Raw genomic sequence first — 15398 nt, forward strand, 5'->3', positions numbered from 1 at the left:
AAAATATTAAAAAAAAAACATCAAAAATTAGGATTGCTTTACAGACACAATCAATACCTAACACCCTCCACAAGAAAAACCCTAGCATCTACATACCTTCTCTCGTCTCTTATGTACAGCTTCCCCATACTTGTTAACCTCCAAGGTTCCCTAAAAGCCAAGGTGGAAGCTTGTTATAACAAGATATCCAAAGTTGCAACAAATTCCAAATACTCCTCCCACCACTGCAAGGCACTTTGAACTCTAAATTGGCTGGAACTACCAAATTACCTCAACTACTTACAGCTTACGAATGCTCACAAACTCATCTTCAAACCCTCTGATTGTCCATCCCTTAATTCCATCTTCACTCCCTACCTCCCTAACAGGCCTTTTAGATCAGAGAACACAAATTTAGTCCAAGTTCACAAGCCTAAACGAACTCCTGGACAATTTATCTTCTCTTTCTCCTTTGCTAAAAATGGAATGCTCTCCCATTATCTCTCAGAATAATTCCTAACCTAGTCAATGGTAAATTCTCTCTACACTCATACCTTTCCACTACCTGGAACTGTCCTCGCTCATAATCCTATACTAACCTCCCCATAAAACCTTATAACTCTACTCTTTACAAGCCTATTAACTCTATATTTGCATGTATGTTTGTATGTAGGTATACATAGGAAGGCTGTATCCTTATCTGTAAATCTTGTTTAGTAAATTGCCAGGTTTGATATTACTTTACAATGTGTTAAATATCCAATACTGCCAGTTGCATCACTGTACTTTATGATTCTACTGTCTTTGTACTATGCAATTTCTATTTTACTGTGGCGCTTTTCTCCCCGGGCCTCCACTGAAAACAGGCTTATTATGGCTCACTGGACTTCCCTGGTAAACAAACTGCAAATAAATAAATAAATTAATTAATTAATTAATTAATTAAAACTAGGCAGAAACTAAATGCTAAAAATGTAGTATCATCATTTTTTGGTAGACAAACCCTCCCCTCATTCTGTTGTACAGACAGCACCTATACAAAATGAAAATCTAGTTAGGAACCTAGGAATGTCATTTGTTAACTCCCTCTTTTTTGACCATCATGTGACAACTATCAAGAAATTATTTTATTTAGCAAAGCTAATTACTAAAAAAGAATATCATCAAGGTTTAAAAAGGTAATTATCCCGTTATACTCAGCAATGATTAAACTAATGATTGAGTACAATACCCCCTTTGGAGTGTATACCAATAAAGACATCAAACATTTAAACAGACCATCACAGGCCTAAAGTTTCTGAGATACCAAGAGAGGGATGAAGCTCTGTCTCTTTCTTTACTGTCTTACAGATTTTTGAGTGGGGAAGATATCTGCCTTGCTTACTGCTCATTTACAGACTCTGTTGTTACAGATCTCCTTTAACTCCACAAGCCCAATATCTCCATCAATTCTAGAACTAAGGACCTAAATATTCACCAATAGATAAATAAAACATGGTGAAAACATCTCCCAGACCTCATGGATAAACTTCTCCTGCATGTGAAACAGTTCAAGCCATGATCTGCTTTCAAACATAGATCAGATGACTGGAATGGTAGGATTGATTGGTACAGCCCTCTTAGAGAAACGAAGTACAGCAAGAGGGTGGGTAAAGGCAAGACAAGAATGGTCATAAGCACCAAAAACATAGTCTGTTGTATGAGAGCTAAGCCATACCTTGCAAGCATGATCAGGAAAGCCACAGCAAATACCTACATGCTTTCAACACTACAATATGTCTGTTCTGTCTTCACAAACCTGTAATCCATAAGCAAAGCAACTTGAGCAATGCTGCAATGAAATAGCAAAATTTGCAGCTAACCTATCCCACAAAACTCACTACTGTACAAAACTCAAACAAAACTTTCCCACTATTTTCACTGCTGTCAGCTACTAATTGTTCATAATGTAATTCATAACCCAAGAAAAATGCCATGCCTTAAAAGACATGGTCCATCAGGACACCCTCAGCTGAGCTCTGTGCTCCAAAGACAGAATGCCACTTGCATAAGTAAATCTGAAAACAGAGCTGGTGATGTTCTATACTCCAATCATGTCTCAAAAATCTGGAATTCAATCCCACCCCACTTAGACAATGTGATAACCAATAAACTTTTAAGTTAAATCTAACTTAACACCTAACAAAATCCTGACTCTATGTAAATCACCTGGTTAACTCTGCATCCTTACGCACATTTTCCTATGTAGTAAACATCCGCATTTAGTCTTCAGACCTTCTTACATTGGTTTAAGTCCATATGTAGCAACAATTGTCCCTTAAATTGCCTCTAATATGCATAGCTGTTATGTTGATTCATCCATCCTTTACCACTTATTGCATTACTAGCATGGAGCCTTTCTCTAATTTTGCACAAGTGCAGTTGTATCAACAACTACTTGCAGTATATGAAACTGATCTTATTGTATATGTATTGTACCCTAGTTGGCATAGTGAAGTAGCAGTACCAATAAAATAGTATTCTAGAAATATTAATTAAATTGCATTATAAAGTCTTTGTACATAGGTCCAACACATTACTATTACTATGTATTGTCTGACTATGACTGACCTGATCCATGCATTGTCTGTCTGACGTTAATATTTTCTTACACATGAAACCAGGGTTTGTGTCTATTACGGACAGTACTAATGTTTTATTTCTGCATTTCAATCTAAGATTTACAACTGCCATTGTTTCAAAATTACTCTATAGCACCTATGTTTGGCTTTACCTTTGTATTGTTAATATCTATCTGATATTAATATTTTGTTATATCTTAACCTGTCTGATTGTTAATGTACTTGTTGGTGCTTTTCTCTCTGGACCCTCCATCAAAAGGCGTTTATCATGGCCAGTCTGATTTTCCCATTGAGTTAATGCAAATAAATAAATTGCTTTGCCATCATGTCTCCACAGCAGTTAAGAAAGCTTTCTATGTGTCTCTTCTGTCTTTCAAAGGCATTTCCTATTTGATTAATTCCCTTTTACTCATATTTATGAAATCATGGAATATAATGTCCCTTTTTAACATGTATTTTTGTAAACACATCACTCAAGAGAATACAAGACACTTAGTTATCTAGGCAGACTGGGTGATACTCTTTGTCTCTCCACTTGGTGTCTTATAGAGATTCAGCCATCCTTGGTATCTTATTCGTAAACAGAACAAAGAGTTCCTCAAATACCCAGCTAGTGAAACAAAACCTTCACTGACAGGTAAGTAAGATAAAATGGCTTGATTGGTTCATATTCCAATTTAACTCACATCTCTGGAGTAAATTTCCACTACATGTCAACCATATAGCATCCTTGTCACCTTAAAGATAAATCTAGATAACTGTATGGGCAGCCTCAAATTTCCACTGGTTTATTTTGTGTTGCCTTCACTGAGACTAGACAGAATTGTTTAACATGGTTTATTGCTTAGGATTGTAAAGGTTGGTAGACTGATTAACCAGTACTTACCTATGAACCTATGAATCAGATTTCTGGAAGTCAGTCTTACATATTCAGTGTATGATTGTGTAGAGCTTTCTTTTTTTGTTTTCTTTGCTGTTATATTCTTCTAGGACATTTTGCTATATGGCTCAAATAATTTAGCCTTTACTTTCTTAGTTTTGAAAAAAAAAAAGAACACTTAACTTAAGAACTTAACTCAACTTAATAACACCTTATAGGATTGTGTATTAGCAGTTACCTCTACTTTGTCCAACAAGATTTGCTAAACTTTGTCAAAATGTGAACAATCAGCAATGAGTACTTGTGTATGCCCAGAGGTCCTCCCCTGTGAGATGGGTAGCTACTATATGAGACCATGATAAGCGATCCCAATTCTCTTGACTATCACTCCTTTAAAACATGACCAAGTCAATGTTTCAGTCTTTATCTGAATTCATGGCTTTTAAAAGGAAGCATGATCCTTTGCTGGGCTATTCATTTTGCTATCATCATATACTCCATATCATCAGTAGCGATTTTCTGCAACAGCTGCTCCACTGTCATGGTGTACAGAACAAGCGTCTTAGGGAAATTAACCCTCTCAAACAGCAACAGGTGGATTTGTTTGGCCAAACACTACAGTTTCAAACATCTACTGCATCCCCCAGTTCCAGGAAATTAGACACAGGCAGCACTTGTTCAAGTTTGAAAGTTAAAATTTATTGCAGTTCATAAAATGATATTATCATGAATACCAATAGGTAGAACTCAAATATTTCAAAGTTTACCACTCTTTGGCCATCTGAATAAAAATAAATAGATAGATAGATAGATAGATAGATAGATAGATAGATAGATAGATAGATAGATAGATAGATGGATAGATAGATAGATACATAGATAAAAGTTTCAGGCTACAAAGCAAATGTCAAAAGTTTTGTTTTTCTTTTTTTTTTTTTTTTTTTTAGCCTGATTGGCTAAATATTTGTCATTATAGTGGGGTGATGTCATCAATACTTCTGGCCAACTTGTTAGGACTTAGCAACAGTCATTTCTCTTTTGGTAAAATGACAAAGATGGAACAATTAATAATCTCAAAACAGTTTACTCTTTTTCCTCTTTTCTTGCAGCATTAGGAACAGATAAGTAAACATTTTATTCACGCTTGTTTTACTTCAGGCACGTGTCACAATAATTACTAACACCATCCACTCATAGAAACTATTCCCGAGGTGCCTTGGCTGTTGTCTTCCAGGGGGGATAAAAGACAGACACAGCTCAGTGAGTACAGGAAGTTCAGCTTTAATAAACAGTTAACATGGAAAACCTTCCAGTTACATTCTAAATTAAGATGAAACAAGACCACGGTGTTACGCAGTCTAACATTTGTTTCACAGCATTCACATAAACTTGTTCTAAACCAGTATTTGTAAATAATCCACACATCTTGAGCTTCTGTGCAAAATGAACAGCTGCAGGACTGGCTGAATTTTTATTTTTAATGACACGTGCTCTTCTCCCCTGCACTTCAGCAATCTTTTTTATTTTCACTATATAAAATAAAATAAATTACATGCACATCTCACGCCATAGCTTGTTCTGTGAGAACATCTTCGCACTATATATTTTTTTCCATTAATGATTTCAATAGAAGAAAAGGACAAATCCAGACACACACTAAAAATTCTTCATAGGGAAATGTAGCTCAGGGAGACATTCTTAAAATAGCCCTCACTCAAGAAATCATCCAGATTTCTTTCATTATAAAAAGATGATCTGACAAGCCTCAACAAATGGCTCTGCATTGCATTATTGTGCCACGATACTGCCAATACTTTTTCAATAACTCTTCCACCTGATGGGACAACCAATTATACCGAGTTACAAAATAACTTGATCTTATAGTAAGATTCACAGTTCTTTTTAAACTAAAGAACCCACCTACTCTGTCACAAAATACTGTTTTATAATTTCTTTCTATAGGCCAAGCCATTTTCCAATTGATAGTCTGAATATGTGTAAAACCATAACCCCATTATAAAAACACTAACTCAACTTTAGCTTCCTCATCTAAGAAAATCCAATATTTGAGTAAACCTTTCTTCTTCTAAGAAGTGCAGCTAGACCATTGTATGACACCTAAAGTGGCTCCAGATTTCCTATAAATTTTTCCATGAACTGTAGAACATCGCATACCTATTACACTGACATCTTGAAAATTAATGCTGTTAGAATTCAAAAATTCAGAGAAAAAAAAGCTATTATTTATTTTATTTTGAATTTGTTATTAAGGTAGAGTAGTGATCTCAGGCCAAGGGAAAACACGATCAATACATCACTTTATATACAGACTGATTGACAAAACGTAATGTATAAATAAGTTATATGCAAAGTGTATATCTAATTTGGTCTGAGGGTATAAAGATAATAGATGCATGCTATTATATAGAAAGTGACTAAATCACCACAATATATACATGCATTATATCTATCCATCACCCCTTTTCCCATTTTTCACATGGGGTCCGGGTGCACTTCAACAGTAACAATCATCTAGAGCCAAGGTTTACACCACAATGTGGATAGTTCTGCCATGGTAGTTCATCTGTACCACACACTCGCACACACACTCACTCCTAGGGTCAATTTAGAGTGTCCAATTCACCCACTGCATGTCTTTGGAATGTAGGAGGAAAGTTGCCATCTGAAAGAATTATAATGAAATGTTGAGTCACAGCAAGGTACATGAGGGAAACAGGGAAATAGTTATTAGCTGCACCACAAACAGAGGCAAAAGACCTGTGAGTCCTCCCCTTGTATACACAAATAGCTGGTCATCTATGAAATGATAAATCATTTGGTCTTTCTCTCTCTCTCTCTCTCTCTCTCTCTCTCTTGCTCTCTCTTTGCAGCGATTGGAATAACTAACAGAAACAGTTTGTTCTTCTCTTTCTGTTGCCACAATCTCAGTGCCAGTCTGATGCAAGAGCAGAGCAAAAGTCCTATCAACAAACATGAGTTCAGATACTCCTTGTTGAGTTTTCTCTCAACAGATGCTAAAACAAAACCAAATAAAACAAATAAACAGTAGTGTCTCTCATGAGAAATCCCATTAGTTAACAGAAGTTTCAGGTAAAGCAACAGTTCTTATATATGAGCTCCAGTAGAACAGCAATATAGTCACGGGATGAAACAAAATGTAAAGATAATGTAATAGCTCTTACTACAGCTTTTGACACACCTAGAAGAAACACTGGAAAAACACAACCAATAAAGAGAAAGTCTTTTGCTGTGATGTAGATGCAGACTTAAAAATAAGCATTTTACCAAATAGGCCTCAGTGTAGAAAAATAAGCATTTTACTTAATATGCCCCAGTGCAGACCAATAATACACATAAGATGCCTTGAGGCCAGGAATTCATGCAAAAAGCTGAGACCTCTTCTTTCTCCTCAACATTCCTGTAGGAAATATGGTTTCCTATCCTTTTAGTCTCTCAAGGTACATCTCACCTGACAACAGTGTACCCTTCTCTCCTTTTGGGATCTCCAAACTCTTCCAGAGTGCACTGATGAGTCTATTAGCCACTGTAACTGATGGCATATTGATTGCGACTGCCAGTTATATAGGCATCTGCCTATCACCCTAAATATGCTTATCTGCCTAATAGATGATATCTTAAAGGGTTAGCTTCCTACTATGCCCCCAACTAAGTTCAAATACCTCGCCAGGCACCTCTTGGTAGTACCGTCATTCTGTGTAGTAAAATATCCAGCAATATTTATTTTTAGAGAAGTAAATGCTTCATAAATGCACAATTTGTCAAGTGCAAACCTTTAAGAGCAAACAGGGTTCCCATTTACAGCATTATCAGTGGATATAATTTCTAGGAATTGGGTAATTCCTGCATTGTTTCTGTGAAGAACCTTAAAACCCATGCTCTATTTCTTAGTGGTATTTCAAGAAATCTTGCTTGAAGTCTAATAAACTTCTAAGACTGATATACACATACCTCTGCTGATAATAATCTCATGTTTAACCTTTTTATAATGCTAATTGGTTGTGCTAATTGAAGAGAACCAAACACTACCAAGTAAAACTAGGCCAAATTTATAATAACAGTGCAGGGCTTACAAAACAGACCAATCACATTTCCCTCTCCCATTTCACATCCAAAGGATCGACTGATCTGAAAAACTAACATATGTAGCCATCAAAACTAATGCCTTGATTGGGTCCAATACTGCTTATACACTAGATAAGAAAGACCCGTAGTCCATAATGTAGGTGAATACCTTGAGTAAACAGTAGCACATAGACTACTGGGTCTTAATATTCGATTCAACATTCCCTACAACCTGATCAGATATCTATATGGTTCCAACCTGATACATTTTCTTGGTCCTGAAACTATTTTATGATTGATGCAAAATCTCTTTATTTAACAGAAGTGTGCCTGACCTCTTTTTTTATACACTGACAGGATTTTAGCTCCCTGTCACCTGGGAGTCTAAAACCTCTTTGCTGGGTTTCCTATTATATCTGTGCTTGTGAGATTCTGAAGCACATGGTGTTTGCTACTTCAGTATAGGTCTAAGTACTTCCTTTTTCCTTCATTTCTAAAAGGCAGCAGAGTTGTATTTGAAGCTATTGCCTGACATTTGATATAGGTGCTGTGATAATGTGAGGTATTGCCAGCTATGCCAAGAGCAATAGGGCAGTGGATGTGTAACATGTGCTAGCACAGATATCTGGAGTTTTGTAAAGAAATATATGTCATTTCATCTGTATGTCAAAGTGATTTGTGCAACTGCTTGTGTTAAAAATGTATCAACACTGGGTCCTGCTGGACAGAAAAGAAATATACCTATATGTCAGACTGTATTGTAACTGTTGAAAATAATACATTGTAACAGATGACAGTCTAACATACAGGAACAGAAGAGGTTAATCTCAGTCCAGCTAACTTTGAAAAATAGTCAGAAATTACCTGGTTTAGGCCTTAAAGATTGTATCTTACAGTTCTGATTAGAGTCAGTTAGTGAAACCTGACAAAGAAGGAGCATGCATCCAAGTCATCTTGCCTTGATCTAGTAAGTGAACTAAAGAATAGTAATTCTTTATATCAGTCAAGAAAATATAGTGAGCTTAGTTAAGAATCTATCCATCTGTGTTATTTTTTAACATTTCCTGTGATTGAAACGCTGGTGCTTATTGTAAATACATGTATAGTATTTTCATGTTCTTTTATTATTTATTATTAAATATATTTAAACTTTTCATTGTGGCTGTTGTTTTAGAGAATATTTTAACATTTGAGAGTACTTATATTTACTTGGTGACACTGTGGCTACTCCTGAAAGACTTGCTGCATTGATCAAACACTACAATTTGTATTAGAATTAATTTTACTTAGTATAATTGAATACCCTTGTAAGAGCCTTAGAGTAGCTGGCTTTGGAGTGTTCTGGTGGCAGTACCTAGCTAGCAAATCTGTTACAGCCTTTCCCAGGTGTGTGCGTGTGTGTGTGTGTGTGTGTGTGTGTGTGTGTGTGTGTGTGTGTGTGTGTGTGTGTGTGTGTGTGTGTGTGTGTGTGTGTGTGTGTTTCAGCAACTTGGAGGAGAGACACAGAGTGCTTGTTTCACAGAAAGTGTGGTGGAGGACTTGGCTTGGAACACTCAGATGAGGACTAATCTCTATGGTTGTGTTAAGTGAAGAGTCTTATTTGGGGCCTGGTGAGAGACAGAGGGATACCTAGCCAAAGGATGGGAGTGTGTTCCCTGTGTGCTCTTAAAGGAAATTGTGCTTGGTGCAGGCAGCTGAATCTGGAAATCCTCTGTGTATCTATCTTTGTTCCAAGTGAATGTCCCTCACCAGTATCAGTGGTGAGGACTGAGGCTCCTTGATTACTGGCCCAGAGGAAGGACATCACAGGTACCATGGGATTTGTTTATGGCTATTTACTGTATAGCTGTGAGTCAGACTTAACACTGTATTCAGAAGACTTAGTGTATTGATAGTTATTTATGTACCACTTCCCCTCAAACTTATAAACCGGCTTGTCATCTGATCCAAAGTGTAGTTAAATGAGTTTGCGGCAGTTCTTGCATTATAGTAACACAATTTATATGTTTCTGGCCTCTCTTAAAATTCATGATACAACTGATATTCTGGTCTACTAAGTCTTTCTTTCTGCTATCAAATCTAAGCCAGATTTTGTCTGTTTTGAATCATTTGCCTGCTAATATACCTAGCATGGTTTCAGCTTTACTGTCATTTTGGCTTTCTCTAGGCCTCCTTCTGAAAAAAAGACATTTTCCTCATTGCTCTCTCTCTCCATTCTCTCTGAATACTTGTGACCCGCCATTCAGGAAAGCACCTTAAATCTGTGTCTGGTTATTATCCTAACAAAATGCCTTAAGTATACTTAAGGGAGAGTACCTTATACCCATGTCTGGTCATTATCCCAACACAATGCCTTAAGTTTGCAGTACCTTATGCCCATGTCTGGATATTATCCCAACACAATGCCTTAAGTGTACTTAAGGGAGAGTACCTTATACCCATGTCTGGTTATTATCCCAACACAATGCCTTAAGTGCACTTAAGGGAGAGTACCTTATACACATATTTGGTTATTATCCAAACACATTGTCTTAAGTGTTTTTAGGAGGAGTACTTTACACCCATGTCTGGTTATTATCCAAACACATTGTCTTAAGTGTACTTTAGGGACAGTACCTTACATCCATGTCTGGTTATTATCCTAGCACAATGCCTTAAGTGTAGTTAATGGAGAGTATCTTATACTCATATCTGATTATTATCCCTACATGACGTCTTAAGTGTACTTTAGGGAGAGTACCTTACACCCATGTCTGGTTATTATCCAAACACATTGTCTTCATAGGCTCATAGGTGTGTACTAGGCTATATGGCCTTGGAGCCTTTACAACCCTAGCCCATTGACGTGCCCTGGCATTGTGCGCCCAACTTCAGTGATGCGTTGGTTTGCATTTGCCATTTGAGTTCCTTAAATTCCAAAAAGTCATCTATAGTAAAAAAGATTCTAGGAATGCCTTAGCTGAACATATAATTCAACTTGCAGACCGTCATTTTAAATATATTAGTTTGCATACATTATTATAGATTATGTTGATTTAGGTGAAAGAGGGGGTCCTATATATGACTTTTTGGAATTTAAAGAACTCAAATGGCAACTGCGAACCAATGCAACAAGTTATCCAGGACTAAATGGTGTGGCTTCTATCAGTCCTATTTTGAGACTGAAAGCCAAGTTTGCTGTCTAGTTACAACTTTGTTTATGGGGCATAGAGTGTGTTAAAGTCAGCATTTTTTTGTATATAATAGATGTTATAGGTAGCATGACAGCCAGATTCACATATGCATTTATTTACATATGCAAGAATTTATCTATTGGAGGTTTCTTAGTTATTTTAGCAATATTACATGTGAATATATGCTTGTGCAGTTTAGCAGTGTGAAAGTATGCAATGAATGCATACTTGCATTGAATACTATCTAGCTGGAAGTTGTGGCTCTGTTTTGTGACACTGTTTTTTCAGTTAGTTCCCTACCCACCCTCCCTGCTTTTGTTTTGGTGTTAATCTTGGGGGCTTTGAAAAAAAACGCCCCTCTTGTAAATTTGCATTTGGATACTCCTCCTGGGCCCATCTCATTTGCTCACTCAAAAAAAATTGCACTTTTTTCATCTACTTTTACTGTATTTGTGTTTCTTCCTATTTTATTACTTTATTTTACTTTTGTGTCATCTTAAAAGTACTCAATTGCATTTATTACTGCTTGGTGTAACTTTTCATTCTAAGCCTTTTGGTTTAAGCACTTGGGCTTCAGACCAGTTGTTTTACATTAAGAAGGTTTGTGGTCTGCACTGTTGTGGCAGGACAGGTAGCTTACATCCTTCTAAGTTGGGAACTGCTGATTGAAGGCTCAGTGTCTGTTATTCTAAAAGTGTATTAGTTCTGTTTTAAGCACTTGGGCTTCAGGCCAGTTATTTTATATTAAGAAGGTTCGTGGTCTGCACTCTTGTGGGAGGAAAGGCTGGACGCTGCCCTTCTGAGCTGGGAATGTCTGGATAAAGGCTTATAGTTCCTGCATATTTGAACTGTTTCTTACTGAAATTGGTGTGCCTTGTTTGCTGTAGCATAGACTAGAGCCAGGCCTGCTGAATCTAGCTTTGTTTGTATAACTTGAGCACCAGTCCAGGCCTTCTTAAAAGTATTCAATTGTATTTATTACTGCTTGGTAGTAACCTGATTAAAGTGTAGCTATCATTTTAAGCCTTTTGGTTTAAGCACTTGGGCTTCAGACCAGTTGTTTTACATTAAGAAGGTTTGTGGTCTGCACTGTTGTGGCAGGACAGGTAGCTTACATTCTTTTAAGTTGGGAAGTGCTGATTGAAGGCTCAGTGTCTGTTATTCTAAAAGTGTATTAGTTCCGGTTTATGCACTTGGGCTTCAGGCCAGTTATTTTATATTAAGAAGGTTCGTGGTCTGTACTCTTGTGGGAGGAGAGGCTGGACTCTGCCCTTTTGAGCTGGAAATTTCTGGTTAAAGGCTTAGAGCGCTTGCATATTTGAACTGTTTCTTACTGAAATTGGTGCACCTTGTTTGCTGTAGCATAGATTAGATCTAGGCCTGCTGAATCTAGCTTTGTTTGTATAAATTGAGCACTAATCCAGGCCTTCTTTTTTGGAGAAGGTTCCCCTGCACCCCAGTGGCAGGAGTGTGCAGTTAGAACTTGTCTGATTGAAGACTACAGGAACAGGTCTCAATTTTGAGATTTTTTTACTGGTTAATTGGGTAATTTGTTTAAAAGCCTTTTCTGATTGCTTATAGTCATATAAAGCTGTTTTAAGTGTATTATTTACTGTATGTAGTTGTTTAAAGCTGTTTTAAGTGTATTTTTACTGTTTTTGCCTTATCTTTTCAAAAAAAAAAAAATTTTCCTTGTTTCCCACCTTTCTAAGCTAGTATAGTCCAGTTTTCAGGCTAGTGCTGAATTCAGGGCTGTGTTACAATTTTCTGAGTTGCTCATACCTTACTTGGATAGAGGGAGGTTTCTCTGTCCACCTGTGAGAGAAGGGGCTTTGGGCAGCCATCTGTTCCTGGAGGAGTCATTCCAGCCCAGAAGTTAGTAGTTTATAGGCCATTTTGGGCTAAGTTCTATCTCTTTCACTTCTCTGCTGTAAAAACCACGTTTGCACGGTTTTGCACTTCCAGGCAGTGCCAGTTAGCTAGGGCTAAATTTATCCCAGCTCCACCAACTCTCCTCTTCAATTTTTCCCTTGAAAGTAGTCTAACTCTCAACCTTAGCACTTAAAAGCATCCTACAGTCCAGCACTTGCTCAGACCTAATAGCAAACACTAATATACCCCGACACTTGATTGCCCAGCAGGACAAGGCTCATTATTCACCCCTCACCAACCAAGCGACTAAGCAGCTCACCCTACTATTCAGGCATGACCAAAGGGCAATTTCAGGTATACTCTCCAGTCCGGCTGGTGAACCTAGGTATCCTGAGGCAATGTTACAACTGCCTCATGTACACAGACAACCCTCTCCTCCTACCACAAAACATTAACATATGTGAGAGATGCAATTATATAGCTAAATTGGAGGCTAAGCTCTCTCCACCCAAGACTGGAACAGGCAGTCATAAGGAGAAGTTTAACACTTGCACCACACCTCCAGCCTCACAATGACATACTAAACCATCACTGGCAAAGAATACACATAAATACACAAAATCATACTCGGAGGCTCTAAATAAAAACCTACAAATGCATCACAGACCTCCAAAGCAGACACCCAAAAAACCTGCACCTCCCATCACAAACCAGAATCAGTGTGCCACACAATCACAGCCCTTAAGGCAAAATAACATACCTAACACACTAGTAATAGGCGACTCTATAGTCAGGCACACTGACATCCCACTCACTAGGCTGGACAAGGAGAAGGTTACTGTTAGCTGCCTATCGGGAGCCAGAATCCGCCACATAACACAATCACTCAGGTCACTCCAAAACAAGTACAAATATGACTCTGTCATTGTTCATGTTGGTGTGAATGATCTGAGATGTACCTCCCTGGACTACATGAAAAGAGACATGGAAGAGCTCTCTGATCATGTAGCCCAGGCGGGTATGACCCTGACCCTGAGTAGCATCCTGTCCTCACCAAGAATGATACCACGGTATACCGCAGTATAAAGAAAAAATGATCAATTTCAACAATTGGCTAAGCTTCTGGTGTCATTCAAAGGGGATCCAGTGTCTGTCAGCCTGGGTCAACATGCTCAACAAGCCTCATTGCTTCACAAGAGACGGCTTACACCGTCACCCCTAGGCTTTCGAATACTGGCCAAGGCTGTTGCTGCCCCCATAGTGCCTTTTTTAGGCAAGGCTCAAAAGTCAAACCCACCTCCATAAACAGCATAAATAAAAAAATGAGCATTATGCTACTCAATGCCAGGAGTTTAAATCTCAAAATGCATGTGCTTGAAGCACTCCTCAGTATGGAGAACGTTGACATCTGTGCAGTAACTGAAACCTGGTTCAAGGCTCCACAGAGCACCCCAGCACTAACGGGCTACAACTCATACCACACATTACAGCCACAGAACATGGACCAAAACACAAAAGGAGGGGGTGTATCCATATTCATCAAGGTTACCTACACCTCCAGGTTAGTGGTGCAGCATGATACCTCCAAGATCATCCATGTGCAACTAACATCAGGCAAATCTGCAATGTAAATTGTGGCCTGCTACAGATCCCCCTTCATGACCCAGGACCACCACTCAGCCTTTCTGAAGACACTGGAAATCATGAAGGGCCTACCAAACACCCTGATATTGGGCAATTTCAATAACCCTACCGTTAACTAGGAAAACGACTCAAGTACAAACTCCCAGGTCCAGCGCTTCCTGGAATTTATCAACTCAAATGCCCTGGATCAGCTGGTAAACTCCCCTACCAGAGGTGAAAACATATTGGGCCTGGCCACCACCAACATGGGCGACAGGTGTTCCACACCGGAGGTCAAACCATCACTGGTTAGATCAGGCCATAAACTAATCACTCTGGATGTCCACACCACACCACCACCTCCAACCGAGGAAACCACAGAGAAAAACTTTTCTATAGCAAACTTCACCTTACTTAAGACAGAGGTGGTAAGTTTTACAGCCCCCACGCTAAAGGATAACAGTGCTCAAGGTGCAGAAACCTTGAGCACTCTATGAGCACCTACAAGCATGCATGGATCATGCCATCCTTAGCAAAACCAAGACTCACTCCCCTAAGAGAAGGAAACCAGTCTGGTGGACCTCTGCCATAAACAGGCTATACAATAGGAGGAAACTAGTTCAGAAAAAAAGCAAATCCCAAAAAGGAAAGACATCGGTATCAGTAAGAAACTAAGGTCCCTCATAAAATCCTCCAAGGCTAACTTCAAAAGAAAAATAGCCAAGGATTCGAAAGATAACCACAAAGCCTTCTTTAGCTATGTCAAGAATCTAAGTGGCAACTAACAGATATGCACTGAGCTAGTGCAAAATAGCACAAAATATACTGAAGCCACTGATATTGCCAACATCCTGGCAGATAGCTTCAGTGCAAACTTCATCCCCCTCTCACCCCCAAAAGGGCCCACAACAATACCGGAAAAGTGTAATGTCCCGGAAATCACAGGTGCACAGGTGAAAACTGCCCTTTCAAACACCAAAAGCACAGCATCAATGGGGCCAGATGGTGTCCCAGGCTGTGTCTTGCATGAACTACAGAATGAACTAAACCCCCACCTAAACACACTGTTCAACCTCAGCCTCTGCACAGGCTACATGCCAATAGAATGGTGCACAGCAACAGTTATTCCACTCCACAAAGGAGGGG

The 15398-nt window shown here is 38.5% G+C and overlaps 1 protein-coding gene across 1 annotated transcript in view; it reads right to left on the reverse strand.

Moving 5' to 3' along the window:
• Positions 1 to 850: 850 nt before the first annotated feature.
• LOC122808175 (beta-citrylglutamate synthase B-like) overlaps positions 851 to 15398 on the reverse strand; it is a 234448-nt gene continuing 219900 nt past the window's right edge. Inside the window, exon 3 of the mRNA XM_044079143.1 lies at positions 851 to 882. Coding sequence (XP_043935078.1) covers positions 851 to 882 — 32 coding nt within the window. The remainder of the gene's footprint in view (positions 883 to 15398) is intronic.

The sequence above is a fragment of the Protopterus annectens genome, chromosome 8.part0, assembly GCF_019279795.1.
Source record: "Protopterus annectens isolate FY-2018-M chromosome 8.part0, PAN1.0, whole genome shotgun sequence".
NCBI lineage: Eukaryota > Metazoa > Chordata > Ceratodontiformes > Protopteridae > Protopterus > Protopterus annectens.